This window comes from Necator americanus, chromosome X, assembly GCF_031761385.1.
Source record: "Necator americanus strain Aroian chromosome X, whole genome shotgun sequence".
NCBI lineage: Eukaryota > Metazoa > Nematoda > Chromadorea > Rhabditida > Ancylostomatidae > Necator > Necator americanus.
The window spans coordinates 25,615,123-25,637,966 of record NC_087376.1 but is presented as its reverse complement, the minus strand read 5'-3'; the positions used below and the strand labels follow the sequence as shown (position 1 = coordinate 25,637,966).

Here is a 22,844-nt window from a genome sequence, read left to right as displayed (position 1 = left end):
TGTCAGAAAAGCTTTAAAACCGTTTGAGTTTTATTCTCTTCCATCTTTCATAATATTAAAGCTGTAGAAGTGAGAATTTTTTTTTAGTGTTCTTTTCAAAAAAAACCAGGTAAACACATCCGAGTTTGCATTCGTTGGGAATTTGGACATTGGATTATTTCACTAGTGGGTAGTATTCAGAACGTAACTTGCAGAAATTTGGAACACTGCCAAAAACTCAGATCTAGGGCTCAGATGGACTCGAAACGCTCATAGTATCAATTCACCTAACGAGACAATTCTTTACATTTATACTTTTGACGAAATGAATCCGCATAAAGTGGTGAAAGTAAACTATCAAGGAGCTTTTTACATCACACGACTAGTGAAATCCGCCTGTTGACGTTTCTCGTTGTCGACCTACAGGTTTGAATAGTCGCCAAGGTGGCAGATAGCTAAGTTGATAATTAGGATGCTCCTGATCCTCCTAGCTCCTGATTTCTCGTGAAATTGGCAGCAGTACCTGCAAACTACTTCTCGATTACTATCTACCAGCACAAATAACTCAACTACGGAAACTTCTCCAAACGTTGAGCTCGAAGGAAGCTCGAGATGCGTCAAGCATAGTCTGTATGTTTTTATTTTGGTTCCTCACTCGTGCCGGATATTGAGTTGTAGAGAAGTTAGGATGATGAAGAAGCATATATTAGGAATGCTTGCCTGACATTACTATACTAAGCTGTAAAGTATCTTATGAACATGACTACGTACGCTCTTGAGCCCTTTTAGAAAATGTCCCGAGTCAAAAAGTTGAAGACCTGATAAAGGATAAAGTTAAAGGATAAAGTTTCTGGCGTTAATCAATCCGCTTGGGATGCGCCCCCACGTTCACTTCAATTCAGAATCGTTTGAGGTTTACGAATGTGTAACTGGCCTATACAATAACTTGCGGTGGCTAGCCGATGTGTCAAGTCAGTGTTTTTATTCTCCCAGACAAGTCTGGTACCAATTTATCGACCCCGGAGGGATGAAAGGCTTGGTGAGCACTAGGGCGGATTCGAACCTCCGATCGATCGTGCAGGAAGTGGAACCTCTGACCACTACACGACACCCGCCCTAAGAGCCTATTACCTGATATTTCTTGATAAAACAGACAGTGAACGCAAGATTCGGAAATAAATCGAATCCAGGCGTGCAGCTTCGGATTATTTGGATAGGGTCCTCCGGTGTTGTCGAATGGTGAATAGGTTTTACCAGGAACAAAGGAGCAGAGTTTGATGCCATTGATAAACATGGATATAAAATGCAACAAGAAGAAAAAAGAAGAAGAATCTCTGTTTAAAAATAAATTGAAGAATAAAATTCGAGTTTCAGTCAAATTGTATCAAAATTCCTCATGTAAGGCAGAGGTGTGAATGAAATATTTGCTATAGTCAAGTGTTTACATCAATTTCAAATCGTAGCAGTATTTAGCTATTTTGATTTCAAGCATTATCGAATTGTTTTTCTTACATTCTCAGGTTTTCTGGCATGTAGTAAATTAGTTTTTATTTCCTGTTCAAGAGAAGAAAAGTTGTAAATAGTCTGGAAAAACCACAACAACCGATTCATCATTGAAAACGTCATAATGTTGATAATCATCAACAACAGAGATGTTTGTTTACACTGATATGACTGAGTGAGCGAGTGAGTGGATGAATCCTAGATTTCGTGAACAGATCACATTTCCTTGGGTGCCCACCTCCATCAGCCATTCTCAAACTTCAAAATGACGTATGTGTTAACGTTTTTCTTCGTAACAATTCCAAATACAAAATATCCAAAATATCCGTGAAAAGAGTTAAAAGCAAATTTTTGAATACAATTTACGTTTCGGCGATGTAATGTAATTCCGAACAGAGGACAGGAGGAAATCCACGATCTGTAATCATCGTATGGATGAGCGGAGAAGTAGCCATGTGGTGGTGGTTGGTTGAGCATTCCAATGCGCACAAACTCTCTCTATGCCGACAAGTGTAATGTCGCAGCTAGAATGTAAGAAGTGCAGAGCTAAGCTGAGAACGGAACATTTAGAAAGCGATTTGATAAGTATGTACATTACAGATTCATCCAGAAAATAATGTACATTCTACGCCGATCTACAAAACAATATTTTTTTCATAAATCATAATTGTTCCTATTTTATGTACATTTCGTATCAACCACAGTTCTGTCCAATAATTCTGCAAGTACTTACACTCTACATTCTTCTAGAAACAGAGTAAACTCTTAACATTATCTGGATATCAGATTTTTCCACAAACATGTCACTCCGCGAGATAGAATCTGTGACCAGCTGCGTAATTTGTTTTTGTTGCTGGTAAAGAATACCAAACATAGAATCGGGAAAAATGCTCGCAATTTCTCAAGTCGATATCGTGGGACTCACCTAATGGGACCTGGTCGTGATGATGTCAGAAAGCAACCAAATAACTAGTAAAAAAAAAATTGGTAAAAATTAAATGTAAACCTTCGATGAATATTGTAAATCCTAATGTGATTTACTGTCAATATAAATAATAAAAATAATAGTGTTATGGGGAAAAGAAAAATTCTCCCGCGTTATAAAAATTGGTTTTTTACAAAATGTTATTCATAAAAGATTAGACTGGTCAATAAAAGCGAAAAAAACATAAAATTTCTCATTCCTTAACCGTACTTTGTCATTATTTGTATAACATTTTAAAGTTCACATTAGCAGAAGAACACTCTTGAGATTCGTTTCTTCTCAAATTAAAAACAATTTTTGTTGTTCTTCCGTTACAGCATACAAAGAAGAGTTAAAGAAGAGATCATATAACTAAAGAGGTTTCTCTTCTTTAATAATAGGACCTCTCCTTTATCCCACTTTAATCTACTACTTTCCAAAGAAAGATCAACGGAATCCATAGCATTTCTGATTGTGAAGCAGGCAAAATTATTTTCTAGTTGTACTGCACTATACATTTTTTGGACTGTTTTTTTTTTGTTTTTGTTTTCCCAAAACTGCCGAACCTCCATTAGTACTGACTAAACTACAATAAGTTATGTATAGTATTGAACTGTATAATATATTAAACTAAAATAAAACGTAATACTGCTAACGCTACCACTACCAAATGCTAAAGAATTCTAAGATATCCGAGGGAACACAAAGGAATATGCACTTACCTCGTCAAAACTATGACATGAGACACCTGTTAAGTGGAACATCACTAATCAGTTAAAAAAAAACAAGTTGAAAATGACGAACACTTCACCTAAAAAATGACAGCAAGCAGAAAAAAAGTACGAGGACTGAAGAACGATTCTGCCGATACAGAATATGCACTTTTGCCTGCCTCTCTCGCTGAACAAGAAAATTCGAAGGCATATTTTCGTGCTTAACTTGTCTTCGTTGCTAAGTTTGTCCCATACGAAGGACAGAATTCATCTATCTTTCTTGGTCAAACATCCCTATATGTCAACAGGACTTTTTCTGTCCATGTCATTCCCATGCGGTTTACTGTCATATCTGGGTTTAGAAACATTTCCGAAACGGAGAGTGATTGCCATTAAGAAGAATAATAAGGAAAGAAGAATGGAGAATGATAACAACAAGAGAAAAAAGGGATAAGATGAGAAATGGAGAAGGAAGTGTACGAAAACAAAGAGTGATGGGTGATACATAACATAGTGTATTCCACCACCATTTGTTCAAATTATACTGCTCGTAAGAGTACAGTAAAGAAATCAATGTTACTATAAGAAACTACGTGGGTGTTTTCTATAAAAGAACGTTAGATTCTTGGGAAAACACCAATATATTCACTAATTGCTCATTGTTTCTATTCTAATAATTTATTATTGGTGAAGAAACACAAACGATTGTAAATTTCAACAAACAGTAAAAAATGAGAAACTATTACAGGTAATGTTACTTCAAAGCAAACGTAGTAAAACATTGCCGAATAATTTCGGGTTCAGAGGCGGAAAATAAATGTTAATGATCGGAAGAGGAAAATGTAGAATAAAAGAAGTTTTTTTTTATAGATACATATCGACAACACGCTGCAAAACTCACTCTGTGACTATTTTCTTTTCATACAAAAAAAAAAACTAAGAAATGTTTAAACAAGCATTTTACCTCGTTTTTATCAGTGCTAATATTTTACAGTTGAATGAGAAAATCTGCGTGAAAGATTCTGTAATTTTATGGATCGATATAGCGCAAAGATCCGGAAGAAGAACGTATATGAAGTGGAATAGTAGTTACTCTAATAGAAACACTATGCTTGCATGATATTTACTAATTTATTTCAATACACAAAATTAGAGACAAAAATAAACAGAATTTAAGTATAACTCGAAATTCATATTCACGCATGTACGAAAGCAAATGTCATGATCAGTATGATAGGTTCTGAAACTACGGAAAGTCTTAACAAGTCCGCGCCGAGATCCTTTTTTCTTAAACTCGGAACACTTTTAAAGGGCAACTTCTACTTCGACTTAGAAAACCAACTCAACAGCCAAACCGAGAAAGAATCTGCCTGAAACCATTGACCAACATATTGGAAGTGTAGGGATGCTGCATCAAACATGAAAAATAATGACCAATGTTGAAGTGTTCAAGAATTCTGGATAATCCTCAACATGTACCTTTTGTCCTGCATTCTTTTCGACCTACGTATTATTTTCTGTGTGTAACGTGAACAACGTATCATTATTCTCATTTCTTCCTCAGCTGTTTAGCAAAAAAAAGGGTTCCGAAAAAAAATCTGGGTAATGTTCACTTTTCTCAGTTTTACTGAGTGTCATAAAATTTCCATTCCACGTGAAAACTTGAAATGGCTCTTCAAATCACTGAGAAAAGTTGACTATCAATATATTTTCAACTAGATATTGAATATTGTGGATGTATAAATTATTGTTTTCTAATGTGAGTCGCAAAGCAGTAAGTAAATAAACAAATAGGTAGGTGTATACAAAGCATATGCTATTGCTACGAGCATCGCGGGAGTAGATTCACTATCATCATCAGAATTAATAGGTAATAGGACTATTTATAGGATAGGAGACACTTTAATGTATTTAGCGTTCAGGATGAATACGGTTGTCCGGTTGATGGATAAAATGAAAAGAACGTCACATACGATGCGTAAACACGTGTAAACAGGATGCTATGCTGTCGGCTTCTAGTGTGCGGCTGCAGTACAACGTCACTAGGCAATGAAATTTCACTCTTTTTCACTACTTTTGCCTCCATTCTACTCCGTAAAATATTCGCGAATTAGACTTACAGTGTGTGCAATCCGTTACTCTTACTTCAACATATAAATGAAAGAGCATCAAAAAAAAAATAAAAAGTGATGATGTAAGAAAAATTAAGTGAAATTTGACAAAGATCTGAAATGTGAAAATACGTCAGAACACATCATAACACAAAAGTAAAATTATTTCAGTTGACGTGAGCGCGTCTTTTAGCTGAAAACGCAAAACACATAGTCAATTCGTTCGAGCAGGGAGTTGAGTTCACGTGAACGATTTTCTGTGAGATTATGAAGGAATTCTTCAGCATTGAGGGAAGTTAAAGAAAGACAATGTCTCTGTTGAATGGAACTTTACTCCTTATTCGAGTCAAAATCGCAAGAAAAAGGAGGTAGAGCACGAATGAATGCTGGCAACAACAGCAGCGCCAGCATTTAGCATCATTTTGAGAATCGGCGAACTTATTGAGAACAAAGTTCGACCTCCTCCCTCCCGTTCTGAGTGGTTCCTGAAAGGTTGCTCGTGCGTGTTGGGCAAAACGTCGACGAAATCTTGATCGAGATAACGAAGAATGACTTCAAAGAAACTTCCGTCATAGACATATTATCTCTGGGTTAAGAGTATAGTACGATGGATATTGCGGACTCATATCCTCATATGTCTACCCATTCAACCGCTAATGCACCATAATTCCATGTTTGATGCAAGTTAAGAAACATCCCATTCGATTTCTGGATACATATATGTTTGGCCGGTCTTTGCCACAACAAGTGAGATGGATTCGGTTATTCGGATGAGGGCTATAGGCGCCGGCTAAAATTCCCTCATGGGAAAAGGTTGCGTGATGTCACTCACATCAAGAGGAAACCGCTTGCATGTGAGCAGACTACGCTTAGAGCACGTCTGATAAATTTGCTCTTTGTGAAGGTAAAATGCATGCTTTGCGTTCTTTAGGATATGTCTAAACGCGTACTCGTAAAAGACCATTTCCTGTTCGGTGTTATTGCTTTTATACGTTCTCGACTGCAGAGACATACTTTTGCAATACCCCCCCCCCCCCAGCATAGAGTTGAATCGAACATTTCCAGAAGACTAGCAATAGTGAAACGAGAACTACATATGTACATCTGGGTGCAATGAATTAAGTATATAGTGCAAAAGTTGGCTGAGGAAAAAAATGCGATTGAAGTAAAGGAAATAACCCTTGGAATAGGGAGAATGTTGTTATAGTGCAGCACGTAAAACACGACACACTTTAGTATTCATGGAATAAACATGGAAGGCTATTCAGCGTTATGACGGAACGGAAAGAAGTTAGAGCAACGAGGAACTCGGATAATAGTATTCTCACGAATAACAATGTAGGGCCCACATACTAAGCTGGGTTTTTATAGTTTTGTAATTTTCACTCAACAACAATTTTGCTTCAATCAATAATGTGAAGCAATTAATGTTCTTTGTCTATTGATCCAACAGATTGTTTGTTCTTTGGCCCAGATCTAAGACAACTGGTAATTTAAGACTTCAGTGACTTGATTTTCAGGGGTCCCTACATTATTAGATAGATTTCTTCCTTAAGAAGGATTCAGGAGCCTCAACCCTGAATAGCAGATGTAACAGTTAGAACCACAGATTGGCTAAGACAAACTTTCTCTTCCCAATTTTTCCAGCTTTTCCCGAAGGACTGAAGACACTTATAGATTTTTTAATGCTATGAAAGAGTATGTCATAGCTTCTTTTTACCGTTTTCCTACAGTCTCCTTCAAAGGAGATCCACACTGGTGGTTCAAGAATTACTTAGCACCTACAAGTTTATATAGTTGCCTATTAATCCTGAAATGAAATATAGCATTTTTAAACGATGTGAAAAAAAAACTATGAAGCAGCCCGATATATTTTTTTTTGCTACATATGAGACATTTGCAGTGACAAGAATATGGAAGAAAAAAGTCCGACGACCCTCATAAACTGATATCGTCTAAAATTTATAGAACTATGTACATATAAGAAATCCAAGGTAGAGTAATTAAAGACTGATTTAATTGCTTGAATTGTGCTCGCATGTGTTTCCAGAGTTCAAACAAGCGATTTGGTTGCAGAGAGCAACTAACTTATATATTTTTGGGTGGCAATCACACACTAAACGTATATAATTAAAGTGCTAGAAATTATCCTCAACATTTTTTTTCGTTGTTGAGCTCTCAGCGGGACGTTCTCCTAACAAATGCTGAGCTGCACGCAAGACCTGCTTTAAAGGCATCACCCCACGAAGCTGAGGTCGTATAGATTTCAGGTGGAGTTTCTTCCTAATTGCCGTAAAAAAACGGCCCGGAAGATGCGGCATTGCACACAGCTGTCGCGCTTTAATCGAACCCGTTGTAGAAAATAGCGCGCCGGAACGCTCGAATCCGTATCTTCCAGGCCGTTTTTTACGGCAATTAGAAACAAATGGACGGAATCACTTTCCTCTCCTTAATCTACGATCCCGTATACGAATACTCCACCTGAAATCCGTACCACCTCAGATTCGTGGGGTGATGCCTTTAAATGCAGCGCATCGCGAAATTGATGTTGAGATCTCTTTCCGGATTGATAGGGATGAGAGTATAGTTCACGAGCATGGACTGTAGTGTAAGTTGTAATCAACCCCTCGTTCCTGCTCATAATCTGGAAAAAAAAAAACATGCGAGGTAACCCTATGTGACCCCGCCTCCCAACGACGCAATTTATTACGGCTGATGTACTGCAAACAATCCGCAACGCGTCCCCGATTTTACGCGAATGAGGTAGCTTCTGGTGCTTATTTGAGTTTTTTGTTGGATCACAGACGTTGGACAATGTTTTTTTTGGATTGTTATGGAGATTTGAGCGTGATCACGCTCATACATGTGAGCTTCGCCTCTACCCTCATCTATCCTTGAAGAGATCTCAACATCGTCAATGTCCTGATACAATGCCCTCAGTGATAAAATGATTTTTTTTCGGAACCAGGTGTGCGAATATAATGTCAAGAAAGTTTTTTCCCTCTTAAATAATCTATCAAACGAGTATTTTTCGTTGAAATACAAGTGAATTATGTAACTTTACTTAGACTTAACCTGTACATATCTAAAACTGTTTTTAAAAGAATAAATTTGGTCACTCTAGTAAGAATTTTGAGAAGACGATTATGTGGAAACCCCTTGCTTATTTGAAGAATGTTGCTCAGCAGTCATTGTTTGTTGCACCAACTTTTTTCATCTTTTCTTTATTTTTTCATTATTATTATTATTATTTTTCACCAGTACTGTTTAGTTGGCAACCTGAATTGGGATATTTAAAAATGCAGAAATTTGCAATTCTCCGAAATACGACCTAATCAATATGGGATTGCATATCCAGAATAATACCGTTTAAAGGCATCACCCTACGAATCTGAGGTGGTGCAAATTCCAGGTGGAGTATTCTTACAAGGGATAGTCTATTATGGAGAGGAGGGTGATTCCGTTCATTTCTTCAAAATTGCCGTAAAAAACGGCCCGGAAGATGCGGCGCCGCACAAGGCTGGCGCGCTCCACTCGAACTCCCTGTAGAAAATAGTGCGTCAGAACGCCTGAAACCGTATCTTCCGGACCGTTTTTTACGGCAATTAGGAAGAAATGGACGGAATCACCCTCCTCTCCATAATCTACTCCCTTAAATAGAATACTCCACCTGAAATCCGTACCACCTCAGATTCGTGGAGTGATGCCTTTAACTGAGATATTGGCTCGCTTTTGATGTTCACCTTCTCGACGACAAATATTAACTAAACATTGCGTTATTGGACTGCTTTTGCGGTATAGCATGCGTAACAGTAGTGTCTCATCAAAAAAGATTTCCCCTTAGGACCCCTTATTTTCCTGTAACATTTTAAAGGAAATTCTCCCATCAAATAGTTTAATTATTTGCGTAGAACTGCACCGTTTGCTCAAAATATCGTCGAGAAACTTCGAGCAGAAATTACATATATAAAAATAACTTCTCAACGTGTTTATCCACAAAAACATCAGACATGAAAATATTCCACAGTCTATGTAGATCTCATATGTAGATCTACAAGACTTCCTGTTGACATTCAAGAAACGAGAAGATAAAAATCCGCATGAATTTTGAAATGTGAAGTTGCTGAATGGGATGCTGACTTGTTGTATGATGTATCTACTCGCTTTCGTCCATGATCCCGGAAAGAATCAAAGCAAGGAAAGGCAGATTATTTCTAGTATCCTTAGTAGGATCTAGAGGCTGACGAATTGAGCAGAGGACTTGCGATAAGACCACTTCGAAACATCCTCGCTCATCAACATTGAATTTGTGCCGCAGAGACGTTCCAACAAATTTCGAGTGGCCTCAAATTCTCAGAAACGAAGTAGTCTATGAACTTGGCAAAGTTTCAAAAAATGAGCTGTGAACTTTGTAAAGCTTAATAGAGGGAAATTATCAAAAATGCGAAAAAAGTGCATTGAGAAAATGTTTGAGATACGTGGTACGGAGACTTAAGATAGTATCGTTTAGCAGTGGATAAGCAAAAAAAAAAAGAAATGAGACGACTAATACGAAAACAACACAAATTTTGAGCTTTTTTCTAGACAAATTTTTCTGTGTTCGACTTTTTGCAGTGCAAATCATAGTATTTTCAATAGAGTGAGGATATTTGCAGAACTATGTACATATATAGCAAATATAGAATTGCTCACATCAAGGTCCACAGATCTGCATTTGGCTGAACCACGAGAAATACCATGTGAATGAAAATTAGTCCTATTTCTTGAGCACTATGTAGATAATTGAAATTAAGAGGAATACACAAAAAAAAACTTTAAATAAGCGTTTTTTAAAATAAAACAGATTAAATCATGTTATCATTTACGAGTGAGTTAAAATCGCTACTATTCCTGATAAATTGGTGCTGACAGAATACTTTGCTTGAATTTTACACTAGTTTTCGTAGACTTTCCATTATGTTGGTCGCATGCAGTGGTTTCTTTTCTTGCAATTGCTTTTCAAATAATTTTTATACTTATATGTAATCATACTTCAAACTCACTATATTGCAACTGCACCAGCCCACTAGTACTATAACAGGTTAGCCTTTAAAATCACTTAAAATTTCAAATTTCAAAATTCTCCTGAAATCCGCCAAAATACTAGTATTCTGTCAGAACCAGTTTATCAGGAATAGTAGCGATTTTACCTCGTTCGTAAATGGTAACATGATTTAATCTGTTTTATTTAAAAAAACGCTTATTTATGTCAAAAATACACATTCATTGTAGTTTTTGTGTATTCCTCTTACTTTCAATTATCTACATACTGCGCAAGAACTAGGACTAATTTTCATTGACATTGTATTCTTCGCGGTTTAGCCAAATGCATATCTGTGGACCTTGATGTGAGTAATTTTTTATTTGCTATATATGTACATAGTTCCGCAAATATTCTCACTCTACTGAAAATACTATAATTTGAACTTCAAAAAGTCGAACATAGAAAAATACTAAAGAAAAATACTAAAGCCTCCGCATCTCAGTGTAATATTTCTCTGAAAAGAAAACTCAGCATACTTTGTCATAGAAAAATTATTAGGTTTTTAAATCTTTCTCTTGAATAACAGAGTGATTTTCCAAAATTACCGATGCTGATAGAGTTTTTTTTCAATATAAAATCAATGCAGCTATTAATAAGTTACCCATTTAAGGGATTCGAAAGAAACCAAATTAAGGTCCTCACGAAATTTTATATACCTTATTAGCTAACGATGGAACACTCTTTTTTGCTTTATAAGTGAAATAACTACTTATAACTACTGATTAACTGACTTATTAATTGACCCGTTGAATATGAAACAGACATCGGCTTATGTACTGAAAATGAGTTTTCTAGAAATGGAAATAGTACATACCTATAGAAATGACAAACACCTTTTTAGAAAATAGAAAAAAACCCACTATATCAATTTAGCAGAGAATCAGCGTTGTCGTGAATAATTCTAATTTTTTATAGTGGTCAAAATCTTTCTACCACATTCGGAATTACCAAGTTTTCAATAAAAAGATAATCCATAAAAATTGCCAGTTCTGTTTGGAGAACGTAATGCAGAAGCATCTTTAACCTCCTCACCTGTTTTTTACTTTTTGCATTTTTATTAGCATTTTTAGCTCATTTTTTAAAATGTTTTTTGTCATGCTCATTTATAAGAGCTCCTCCTTCTCATCTTCTCGTCATTTCGGATGAACCTGAATGATTTCATTTCATCGCAAGGTGCGTCGAAACCCATCCGACCCTCCATCTCAAAAAAGTCAGAGTGAATCTTTATTGTTTGGTGCTGTCAAGAGTATGAAGTAATTGAAAACATACCCAAAATAAACTGTTTTGACTTTTGTGATTGGATCTGCAGGTCAATTCTGACTAAACTCTCTTTAGATGAACAATGGAACACACTGGATATCCTACAATCCTTTATTTTATGTCTTGAACTTAACACATACGCTTTAGCCTCTTTAAAGGAAATATGATGAAGTGTTGCGCACCTGATACTAACTGATTTACAGCCCATGCAAGGATTGCTTCGTTTTGACTGTCTTCATTTGCTTAGAGCGGTTTTGAACCAAACTACCGCACAGGTGCAGCGGAACCTCTTACCACTGCGCCATTCACTTCAAAAGTACTACAAAGACTGTCTTTGAACACGAAATTCTAATCTTTTTTGAGTCCCAAAATATTAAATTTGTTGTTGGTTGAAATGTGACCAGCTAAACAATGAAGTGGACAACCGCACATAAAATTTAAATCACGTTGTGATTCTTATATTATCTCTAGCGATAAAGATCAGTTAAATTGAAATGATGAGTACCTAATATCGTATTTAAAAAGAGTGTGTAACTTATCAACTTCAAATCAGTATGCGCGTATCATTTCAAAATTGCACTCTTCCTCTAAAAAAAGACTTAGTTCCATGTTGAAAGCATTGAAATGCGAATTACTTTTTGGACAAACAGTATAATTATTTAGCCACAGAATACCTAATTTTGCGAAAAAAAAAATCAGATTCATAGTTGAAGGAAGAGACGAAATGTCCTCGGAAGCAAATAAAGAAACTGTGACAGTGTAGGGGTAAAAGGTCGTATCTCATTCAACGTTGTAAGCTTTAATTCAGGCTATTCTTTGTGAAGAAGAAAAGAGTGGAAAAAAATCAAACTTTTTGGTGAGTACTGAAAAATATAAATGACCTAATAGCTGTTTAGCAAAGAAAGAAAAAGAAAACCTGCAGACAAAATTTCCATGATTTTTCAGAACAGAATGATTTAATTTCAACATACATCTTTTAGCCGAATTCTTGAAAATCCAGGTTAGGACCAGCCACATCTAAAAAGGGGTTACCTAGATAGAAGATAGCGCTCATCAAGAAGAAATACCGTCTAGAAGAAATTCATAAACACCATCTCAAATACCCTATCGGACTGCATCCGAGATTCTTCCCGCATTGGCCTACCGACCAAGAAAATGAGTTGTTTTGGACATTCTCCAAAGTTATTCCTAAAAGTGCAATGCCGAATCACACTCACTGAAGACAGTGGATACTTACTACTTAGGTTATAAAAAAGTACGATAGCTTCTGATACTTCCAAATTTTATGCCACACAAACGTGACGAAGGTCTGTCCTGCTAAAGGCATCATTAACCCACGAATCTGAGGTGGTACGGGTTTCAGGTGGAGTCGTTTACGGCTTTTAAATAGACGTGAAAGATCGTATTGCACGACTTTAGGATACGGCTTCCAATCCAAGGATTGAGTACTACGATAGCGAAGAAATATAAGACAGCCCGTTTCGTCCTTGTATCGGCCGACTGACGAGTGAAATCGGGCGAAAGAACTCTGACGAGATGCCGCTGACAAGTCACTTGATGTTCCCAGTAGACTGATGTTCGAATTAATTTTCCGCTTTGAAACGCCTTTTCAATCCCAACTTACAGGAAAGAAAATTACTTTAAATGTTGAAGTCATGAGGATCACGTTGTCACTACAAAACTAACGGAAATCTCGGCTTACTGGATAAAGAAACAAAGCATCTGCATATGTCCGTGATTAACTCACCTATAAATCAAAATTTTATGTTTATATACACTAAAAGTACAAAAAATGGATGAAAACAATATTGTGTCTCAGTCGAAGAAGGTTTTCCTGCCTATTTTCTTAGCAAATAAACCAAGCCTTATCCGTGATGGTAAGTCACATTGTTCTCCTCCTAAAATGACTCAATGACACCCTTATTGTGCCTGTTCTTCGAAACAAAATCCAGAGCAAAATTTCTCAAGAGTCAACATATTTGCCCCACGAAACGAACATATCATAAATGAATCTTCCAAAATCAAATCAAGTTCTTGAAATGCTAAACATTAGTAATTAGGGGTATAAAATAGTTCTAGCAAGGATGTGGGTCTCAAAGATTCACATTTCATAGATTCTTATTTCCACTTTTCCACACTCAAGAGTCAAAAAGTATGAACACGATATGATATATGATTATATTCAACTCGAGTGTCTACTGAAAATGGAGGATTTCAATCTAGACTAGCTCGTGAATTAGCGATCAGATACATGTGAGGAAATCTGTCTTGCAGGTAGACAAGACGATTACTTTCCATCCCTTAGTTTCAGTTAATTCTAAGGACTTCAGAAAAAGTATACAATGACAATTGCTTCCACGCCTTCACATGATGGTTCCTAATTAAAAAAAGTGGTTTGCTCTTGTCTTATATTTCAAAAGGATCGTTATAGTTACTGTAATACCCTCCGCTATATATTTATCCATACCATTCCCACTTATTTGCGTTCATATATGTGTTTTCTTATGCATATATTTCAATCTTACACGATACTTCCCTTTGCAAGCATCTTTATTTTTGACCCTATCCCCTACGCGACACCACAAAGTTGTCATCAGCTTGCAGGGTAGACTCCGTAGATGCAGACTCTAGATTTGAAATAACGGATATTTTTTTACAGTTTAAATATGCACATGATCAGGGACCTTCCAAGGTGAGGCCACATGAGTTCGTCGATCATGAGCGGAAAGGGTTTTGTTGAAAGTTGCCATTACTACCCGGTTTCAGGGAACTCGCCAACGTGATCGCAATCATTCCAGACAAGGTTGGGGCTTTTCTAAATTTTTTTCTAACATGTATGACTTGTGTGGTGTTTGAAATCTGTCGGGTAGAAACTGCGGTCTCCATGTTATCGACAGGCGGGTGTAGCGCAGTCGGCAACATGTTCCGCTGTCTGCACGATCGATCGGAGGATCGAATCCTCCTCAGTGCACAGCAAGCCCTTCATCTCTCCGGAGTCGATAAATTGGTACTGAACTTGTCTGGGAGGATACAAAACATTGACTCGAAACATCGGCTAGCCACTGTCATTGGATAGGCCCATTACACACAAACTTCAAACGATTTTGAATAAAAGTGCACGTGGTGGCGCATCCCAAGCGGATTGATTAACGCCGGAAACTTTATCCTTTATCCTTATGTTAGTGACACGTAGCGACATTATTCAGATGCTTAAGCACTCTGTACGATCACACTGAAATTCTCTCTGCAGTGATTATCATCATCTCCGCGATCAACGAACCAACGGTCCATCTTATTCCACCCTATCAGCGAAGGCGCAGTTTTCAATATTCCTGGGTTTCGAGTTCGGAGCGTTATTTTTGATCTTTTGCATACAGATACTCGTGGATCATATTGTTCTCAGTGGTAGTATCTTGGATAGAGTCACGTGCGTAAACATGTACTGTATAACACACAACTGTCTTTGATAAAAGATTCAAGATTGCTACTGAAAGGGCAAGAAACGCTTCTTGTCGGGAGAGTCGAAACTTTGCACGCAAGTGTAGATAAATTCTACTATTCTAATTCAATATCTTCAATATCGACAATATCATTTCTTCAAAAAGGTCATTATTGGCTGCTTTGGTGTGGTTGTTTCTAACACTGAAGAACTTCAGGGGCCTATGGTCTACAATGGAGCAAAGAGGAAGGGAGAGGCTTCCCGTGTTTGTCATCGTGACTAAGATCATCCATTGAAAAAACACAACATGTATTCTTCTACGCGGAGCGTGGTAATCATCCACTGTCATCGATTCAAGACTTTGTCTAACTGATGTTGCTAAGGGAAAACAGTGAGTTCCACGAAATGAAGATTGTCGTGCCCCGGGTCCGCTCCGAGTAGGAGCAGCGGGCATCGGTGGGGGGACCCAGGGCCGACTGCCCGGATCCGGAGGGGCCCTGCGCTGGGCTAGTCGCCGGATGGCGGCCTAGCCCCTCCGGACCCTGCGGGCTCGATCCGAGGGTCCCTTCCCCCTGCCCCGACTCCCCCTTTGGGGGCCTCGGGGCTGCCCCCTTGATCCCACGTCCCAATGTGTTTCCTAGGGTGCAATGCGGTTACAAGGGTTTTACAATTAGGGTTTATCCTTAATACATCAATACACGACACGGCACGCACAAATATAAACGACATAAGGTGGATCAATAAAGGGGCCAGTCATGGCTAGATGGTTAAGTGGTTCTCGGCGACAGATGGATTAGGGTTGCGGTTCGGACCCCGTGGGCAGCCTGCCAGGGATAGGGTTGTTGCGGTGGTGTGGCGGTGCGGCTATCGAACGAAGCGGAATATAACACGACACCACGAATAATGCGAATAAGAGACTGGTCCGAAATCGGGAGAGTGACGAAAGAAAAACTGGAACCCCGACTGCTCGGTGCCAGCCCTTATATATGGCGGCCGCGTGGGAGCGCTACCGTAATACATTGCCATTGGCAATGTTTCCCACGCGGCGCGCGAGAACGGAGACCGGCTGGCTGGGAAAGTCGTGCCGGGCACGACACTGGGGGCGGCCGAAAAGAACCGCTAGGGCGAAGATGGAGGCCTGATGGTACTGGCCACAAGTGGGACCCCGAAGGGCCAATGGTTGCCGAGAACCGGTCATCTACGAGTCAGACAAACACAACCTACGGGTTATTCTAGCTGCCGCCCATGCTTACCTAAGTCTACCCTACAGGACGGCAGGTGTATGCCCGCAGGTAAAGGTCTTGCCTGATGACGACGTAGACGACTCGTGGCGTTGTACTGGTTCGCTCGACAAGTGGTTGACCATGAAGACGACGTTGAATAAGAGGAGACGGCGATGTGCAGCGGCTCGACATATACAACAACGACATGACATGGGTTCAGCGGCTCGACATGGGTTAAGTGGTGAGGCATGACAGCAGCGGCTCGACAACAGCGGCTCGACATGACGGTGGCTATACATGGACGGTGGACAGTGGGACCCAACTAGTACCTGGAACATGAAGAAATTTATGGATTTTCCTAGGAGGGCCATGGTGAGGTTGTGAGGAAGAATTTAGCTTCCTCACTGCGGTTTTCCTGAGGGGAGTGGAAGTCCCATGTCGAAAGATGGCGTCAAGCAAATGAAGGGGAGTTATTGATTGATCCCTTCCCTCACAAGGTGGGCCGTACAACTATGGTGGTGGTAAATGTGGTGATAAATGCGGTGGTGAAGATGGTTTAGTATGTCGTGACGAGATGGTAGATGGAATGTTGCCGTGTGGTGGTTGATTGGAGATGGTAAAGGTGGTATATGTGGTTTGTGGTACGATGTGTTGATAAGATGGTATGTGGTTGTGGTGTGGTAAGATGGGTATGTGCGTAGTAAATGGTTAGTAATGGGATGATGGAAAGGGCAACTAAGAAGGGAAAGGATAAGGATTAGACAAAGAATAACAGAGAATAAACCTAAAAGAATGACTTCTATGTCAAGAAATAAAGGGCAGAGCGCTATTGCGCAATAACTATAGAGATATTACGAAATAAGAGAAAACTTCAAAAAGATGAGTGTTAGACTACAAATCTAAGATAATGAGTAATATAGTACGAGAAAAACTTATAACTACACACTATAATAAAAGAGAAGGAAAAATAGAAACAATTGAATGATAATAATAAAGGAACAAAAACATAATGTATAAAGGTATGGTGCGGGAGGGTGCGTTGGTATGCGGAAGAATGCGGCAGGGTGCGGAAGGATGCGGATGGATGCGGCAGGGTGCGGAAGGATGCGGAGGGATGCGGTAGGGTGCGGAAGGATGCGGAGGGATGCGGTAGGGTGCGGAAGGATGCGGAGGGATGCGGAAAGGGCAAAAAATAGTGGAATAAAGTGGTAATTAAGTGGTAAACGTGGAAATAAACGGTAAAACGTGGGAATAAGTGATAAAACGTGGTAATAAGGGCTAAAACACAACAATACAGGAAATGGTAAAGTGAAATAAAATGCAATGGAAATGGCACCGAAAGCAAAAAAGACATCAAACTAAAGGTGTAAAAAGCATCAAACGGGAAAACAAAAAGCACAAAATACTAAAGCAAGTAAATACTCACGCTCGCTTCGTACCAAGTGCGAATCGTACCCGTTTGGCTGCTCGTGGTGGTTGGATCCATGTAGGTTGCAGTTGTTGGCGGCTCTTCTTCGGTCGTGGATCTTCCTTTGCAGAAATCTCCAATGGATGTAGTTGATTGATCGATCTCTGCAACTCATGACCGTTTGCAATGCGGACAGTGGCTGATCTGGGTATGTTGGATTTGGTGCGGTGGATAGTGGTTATGATGGCTAAAGGCCATTGTCCACGTGGAACATTCTTATCGGCAATGAGAACAACGTCTCCTACCGATGGAATGAGTGGACTGGACCTTCCTTGATGGATACGGTGTTGGTGACGTGCGGATATTGCGGATAAGTAGTCCTTGTACCAGATGTCCCAGAAGTTGTTTAATACGGCGAGTGTCTCCTTGTACCATTCGGAAAGACGGTTTGGAGGGATGTAGAGAGGATTGTGGTGCGGAGATGGTAATTGGAGTTCCACTTGCGGTGAGACGAAATCTATTGGTCGAAGGACGTGTGGTGAAGATAATGTGTCACTGATGGATAAAAGTGGTCTGGAGTTGAGCACTGCTTCAATTTCTGCAACCAGGGTCTGAAATTGGGAAAGTGGTAATAGGGTATGTTTGATGGCTTTTTTGAATGCGGATTTGAAGAGACCGACTAGACGTTCATAAAATCCTCCTTTCCATGGGGAAAGAGGAGTGATGAACCTCCATTCGATCTTGCGGTTGGCGAGTTGAGTGGATATCTTTTCTATGGCTTTGCGGTTATAGATGGTGCTTTGTAGGGAATCGTTGGCTGAGCGGAAAGTGGTGGCATTGTCGCTGATAATGAGGTCCGGAGTGCCTCTGCGAGCAATGAAACGGCGAAAGGCGAGTAAAAACTCGAATGCGGTGTTGTTGTGGACTAACTCGAGATGTACAGCGCGGGTTGCCATGCAGGTGAAGAGACAGATCCAAATCTTGGCCTGAGAATGGAGCTGATCTCTATAATAAAGTGGTCCTAAGTAGTCTAGTCCAACCTTCTGGAACGGTCTAGAGCGGTTGACTCGTTCCGGAGGGAGACTAGGCATCTCAGGATAGCGGTAAGCGTGTCCTTGGGCTCTTCTACATACTGTACAGAGCCGAAGGATTCTGGTGATGGTGGTTTTGATGGAAGGGATGAAATATGATGTGCGGAGAGCGGCTATTGTGGCATGAACACCTGAATGGAACCTGGTTTTGTGGTGGTACATAACGAGAAGATGGACAAAGTGGTGCTCCGGAATAAGAAGGATTGGTGCAGATGACTGAGACGAAGTCCGAGCATGGTCTAATCGATTCGGACATCGGATCAATCCATCTGCAGCGCGGTGAGCGTTGTACTTATCCAATGGTAGTCGTTTCAACGTGGATTCACCCTCGCGGTAATGCTCCATAATGAGGAGAGTTTCTGCGTTGGTGATTTCCGAGGCTGAAACGTCCTTGGACAGTACAACAGTGGCTAGGTTAAGGGTGTAATTGCGGATGCAGGTTTTTAGGAATAGGGCTTTGATGAACTTAAGCACATACGCGGTTGAACGGATGAGCTTAAGGTAACTACTAGTGGCACGGAAGCGAAGTGGTGATTCATATGCTTGTGTCGGAAGGACACTAAGGGCCTGAAACTCGTGCTCCGCCTCAGGACAAAGATCCTGAGGTAGGGCAAAGTCCGTATCGGCCTTAGGCCAATCCGACTGTGGAGAATGAAGGAAGGATGGTCCATGCCACCAGATGTGGTTGACAGCGTCAGCGGTCGAAAGTCCACGAGTTGCACAGTCAGCTGGATTAAAGTCTGACTGCACATAGTAGAACTTCGTCTGAACGTCTGTCTTGTGGAAGGTGGTTAAAATGGTGCGGATCTCGTTCACTCGATTCTGAACGAATCGTTTAAGTGGACGAGACGAGTGGATCCAATGGAGCACTATCTTCGAGTCAGAAACGAAGTGGATGGTGCGGATTTTAAGATGGAGTTGGTGATGGAGGAAGCGTGCTAGACGCACACTTATTAGGGATGCGAGCAACTCTAATCGTGGCATAGTCATCTGGAGTTTAGCCGTTGCTAACAATGACTTAGCCATGATTAGCTGTGAAGAAGTGGTTGATGGTGAGCGGCTAATAAGGTAGGCACAACAGGCAAAGAGACGTTGTGAGGCGTCTCCAAAGACTGCGAGCTCATAAGTGGTGTTGCGGTTTGCGGAAGCGGTGAAACGTGGAATTGGTGGCAACGGATGTTTGAGCTGCTGGACCAATTCGTCCCATCGCTGGTGGTCTTCTTGGTCAAATGGAGTGTCCCACTGGTATTCCTTCTTCCAGATGTCTTGGATGAATACCTTGGAGGGCACTAAAAATGGTGTGAGAAGACCAAGTGGATCAAAGGTGGATGAACATGCACTGAGCGCTGTGCGCTTCGAGTACACATTCGCGGATGCGGTTTTAAGTGGTATGAGAAGGGTGTCGGTGCGTGAATTCCAAGGAATACCAAGGAGCTTCACGGAGGATGGATTCTTGACTCGATCAGATGGCTCTATGGACTGGTTAACGGTGTTGGAGTTGCACAAGAACTCTCGAAGGTTCATGTGCATGGAATTGAATAGGGATTTGGAAAGGCGGTACTTCTTAATGGCTTGTCGCTCGGACGAGGCACTAAGAAGGATGTTGTCGACGTAGATGTTGTCCTCGATCTCCTTGTGGAGCGGCTTCGATGGTTCAAGATGGAGGTAATACAGTATGGATGCGGCTAAAAGGAATGGTGATGCGGTTATACCGAATGGTACGCGGGTAAACCGGAAGATCCGAAGATTATCCGCAGTTGGTGGTAGGTTAGGGTTGCGAAGCCAAAGGAAACGAGTGGCATCCCGTTGATTACGTTGTAGACGAATCTGGAGGAAAGCCTTCTCTACGTCGGCAATAAGGAGATATGGTGTTAAGCGGCTACGGAGAAGGATTCCTACCATGTCTGGTAGGATTGCGGGGCCAGAGTGGAGACAGTCGTTTAAGCTCGGTGCGCCTCTGTAGTGGGAGGACGCATCGAACACGACTCTCAATTTAGTGGTGGCCGATGTTTCCTTTATGACTGCCTGATGCGGGATATAATAGACTCTGTGGTCGTCGAACTGGTGCTCGTCGACCTCCTCTATTATGCCCTGCTCCAGGTAGTCCGTAAAGGTTGCGGTATATGCTTTCCAAAGGGATGGTTTGGTTTGGAAGGAACGGTACTGGCTCTGAAGACGCTTAAGGGCTAACATTTTGTTGTCGGCAAGGCGAGGATGCGATGACTTCCAGGGAAATTGAACGTGCAAGTAGCCGTCAATCACCTGGGCGGTATCCTGAAAACGTTTCAGGATCCGTACGTCCTCTTCCTTGTCGACAGAGGGATCGGGATCCTCGGTTATGCCTAAACGGTCGAGGTCCCATAGGCGGGTGATGTCGTCTTCAGAGCGAGGTGGTGTAGATGGTGATGTGGTTAGATGGTTCTGCGATTGTCTCAGTAAATCAACGAAAAAAGGTTGAACCCGAGACAACTGGTCCGAATCGCGTGTTAACGAGCATCAATCCTGAGGGTAGCTGCTTCGGTGAGTCCTTTTTCAGGACCTCCCAGAAGTAGTCGATACCCAGCAGGATATCTGGCGTAACGTGGCGACTGATGGTAAGGCTGTCTGGGTTAATGCGGAATGTGCGGAGTGCGTGTTTGTCTTCTTTACTGAGACGATATGGTTTGAACTGGGAAGTTAGAACTTCCTGAGTTCGTAGGGTTACGGGGAATGGTTTGTTTGCGGTATCTAAGAGGGTGGCGTCGACTGTACTGGATTCTTGGGTCGAACGATGACCTCCGAATCCGATGACGATCAGCGGCTTGTGGTCGTAGGGTTTAAGGGATAGGCGCTTAGTGGCTGCGTTGCTTATGAAGCTGTTTTGGGCTCCTGAATCCAGCATGACGTTGACCGTTTCAAGGGTCTTCGTCTTAGGATTACGAATGTGAGCCTTAACAGTCATAAGAAGAGGGCGTTGGTGGTTGGATGAAGTGGTAAGGGTGGTGGGGTCGTCGACCGGACGGCAATCAAGTGCGTTATGCATCTCGTCGTCTGTGTCGGCGACATGGCTACTGGATTCTGGGCTGGAATGGTTTCTGCGGCGTACGGGTGAGAGACTATCGCGCGGATTAGCACGAAATCTGACCCCGTAAGGTGCTGAAGATGGAGACGGTGAGTGGCGGCGTTGGTTGCGGTGGCGCATTCGCTCTGAATCACGTTCAGATCTACGATAGGGAGAATGGTTGCGATGAAACTGATGGTGGTAGTCTCTATCGCGGGGATGGCGCCTAGATGGTGAATAGGGATAATCGTACGATGAAGAGGAATAGCGTGAAGAACTTCTTTCCTGGGACGATTCCCTAGAAGGGTACCGTCCGCGGGGAGAACGATAAGCATATCGATCATAACGAACACTATTATGACTATTACGACGACTATCATTAGAACGCCTAGACCTATCACGAGAAAAGCGCGAAACAAATGAATACGAACAAAGAATGGTGTGATGGTTACGTTGGCAGTAACGAAAGTTCGGAGCCCGGCAAGAGTTGGCCATGTGCCCTGGTTGGACACATTTCCAACAGAGGTCCAGGTTCCGCACTATCATACGGCGAACGTAGGTCTGCATAGATGTGGTGCAGCGGGTCGAGCGATAGCTCCTCGACCCGCAGAAACAACATCTATGCGGATCATAAAGTGGTTCTGGAGATGGAGAGCGGTTGCGGTATGTGGTGGATAATGCGGAATAGGGTTGATCGTGGCTAGGTGGAGGACAGTGGCTATCGTCAAGCTTCTCAAGTTCTTGGATAAACACGTCAATACCCGCAAGAAACTCATGCATCTTCCAAATCGTACCTGACCGGTGTTCCATCCTGTTCACTTCCAGTTGAGTCTCTCGTGGGAACTTGCTGCGAATGAGCTTCTTGAGCGATAGCGATGTTGACGTGTCCTCGAAGCGGTTGAGCTGCAGGATACATGCTTGGATTTGGCATAACGTGTCCCTCTGCGATGAAGCGGCCGCAGACGACGCTGGCAAGTTCTCTAATTTCTGCAAAAAGAAATTATGGGTGAACTGCGGACGGTCATACCGT

The 22,844-nt window shown here is 41.2% G+C and overlaps 2 protein-coding genes across 3 annotated transcripts; one reads left to right on the top strand and one right to left on the bottom strand.

Annotated features, from left to right (window-relative positions):
- Positions 1-15,955: 15,955 nt before the first annotated feature.
- On the top strand, positions 15,956-16,527 carry RB195_025493 (uncharacterized protein; the record flags this gene model as incomplete). Its single annotated transcript, XM_064213661.1, has 2 exons — positions 15,956-16,245; positions 16,323-16,527. 2 exons carry the CDS (start codon positions 15,956-15,958, stop codon positions 16,525-16,527), a joined length of 495 nt encoding a protein of 164 aa, XP_064069542.1.
- Positions 16,528-17,697: 1,170 nt separating this feature from the next.
- On the bottom strand, positions 17,698-22,745 carry RB195_025492 (uncharacterized protein; the record flags this gene model as incomplete). 2 transcript variants are annotated; one of them, XM_064213659.1, is made up of 3 exons in its annotated part: positions 17,698-21,195; positions 21,314-21,977; positions 22,609-22,745. In XM_064213659.1, the coding sequence occupies 3 exons, from the start codon at positions 22,743-22,745 to the stop codon at positions 17,698-17,700; spliced, it is 4,299 nt and encodes a 1,432-aa protein (XP_064069540.1). The 2 variants fall into 2 exon arrangements, with proteins under 2 accessions (XP_064069540.1, XP_064069541.1); XM_064213660.1 differs by having other exon boundaries at positions 21,266-21,836; positions 22,609-22,730.
- Positions 22,746-22,844: the final 99 nt, after the last annotated feature.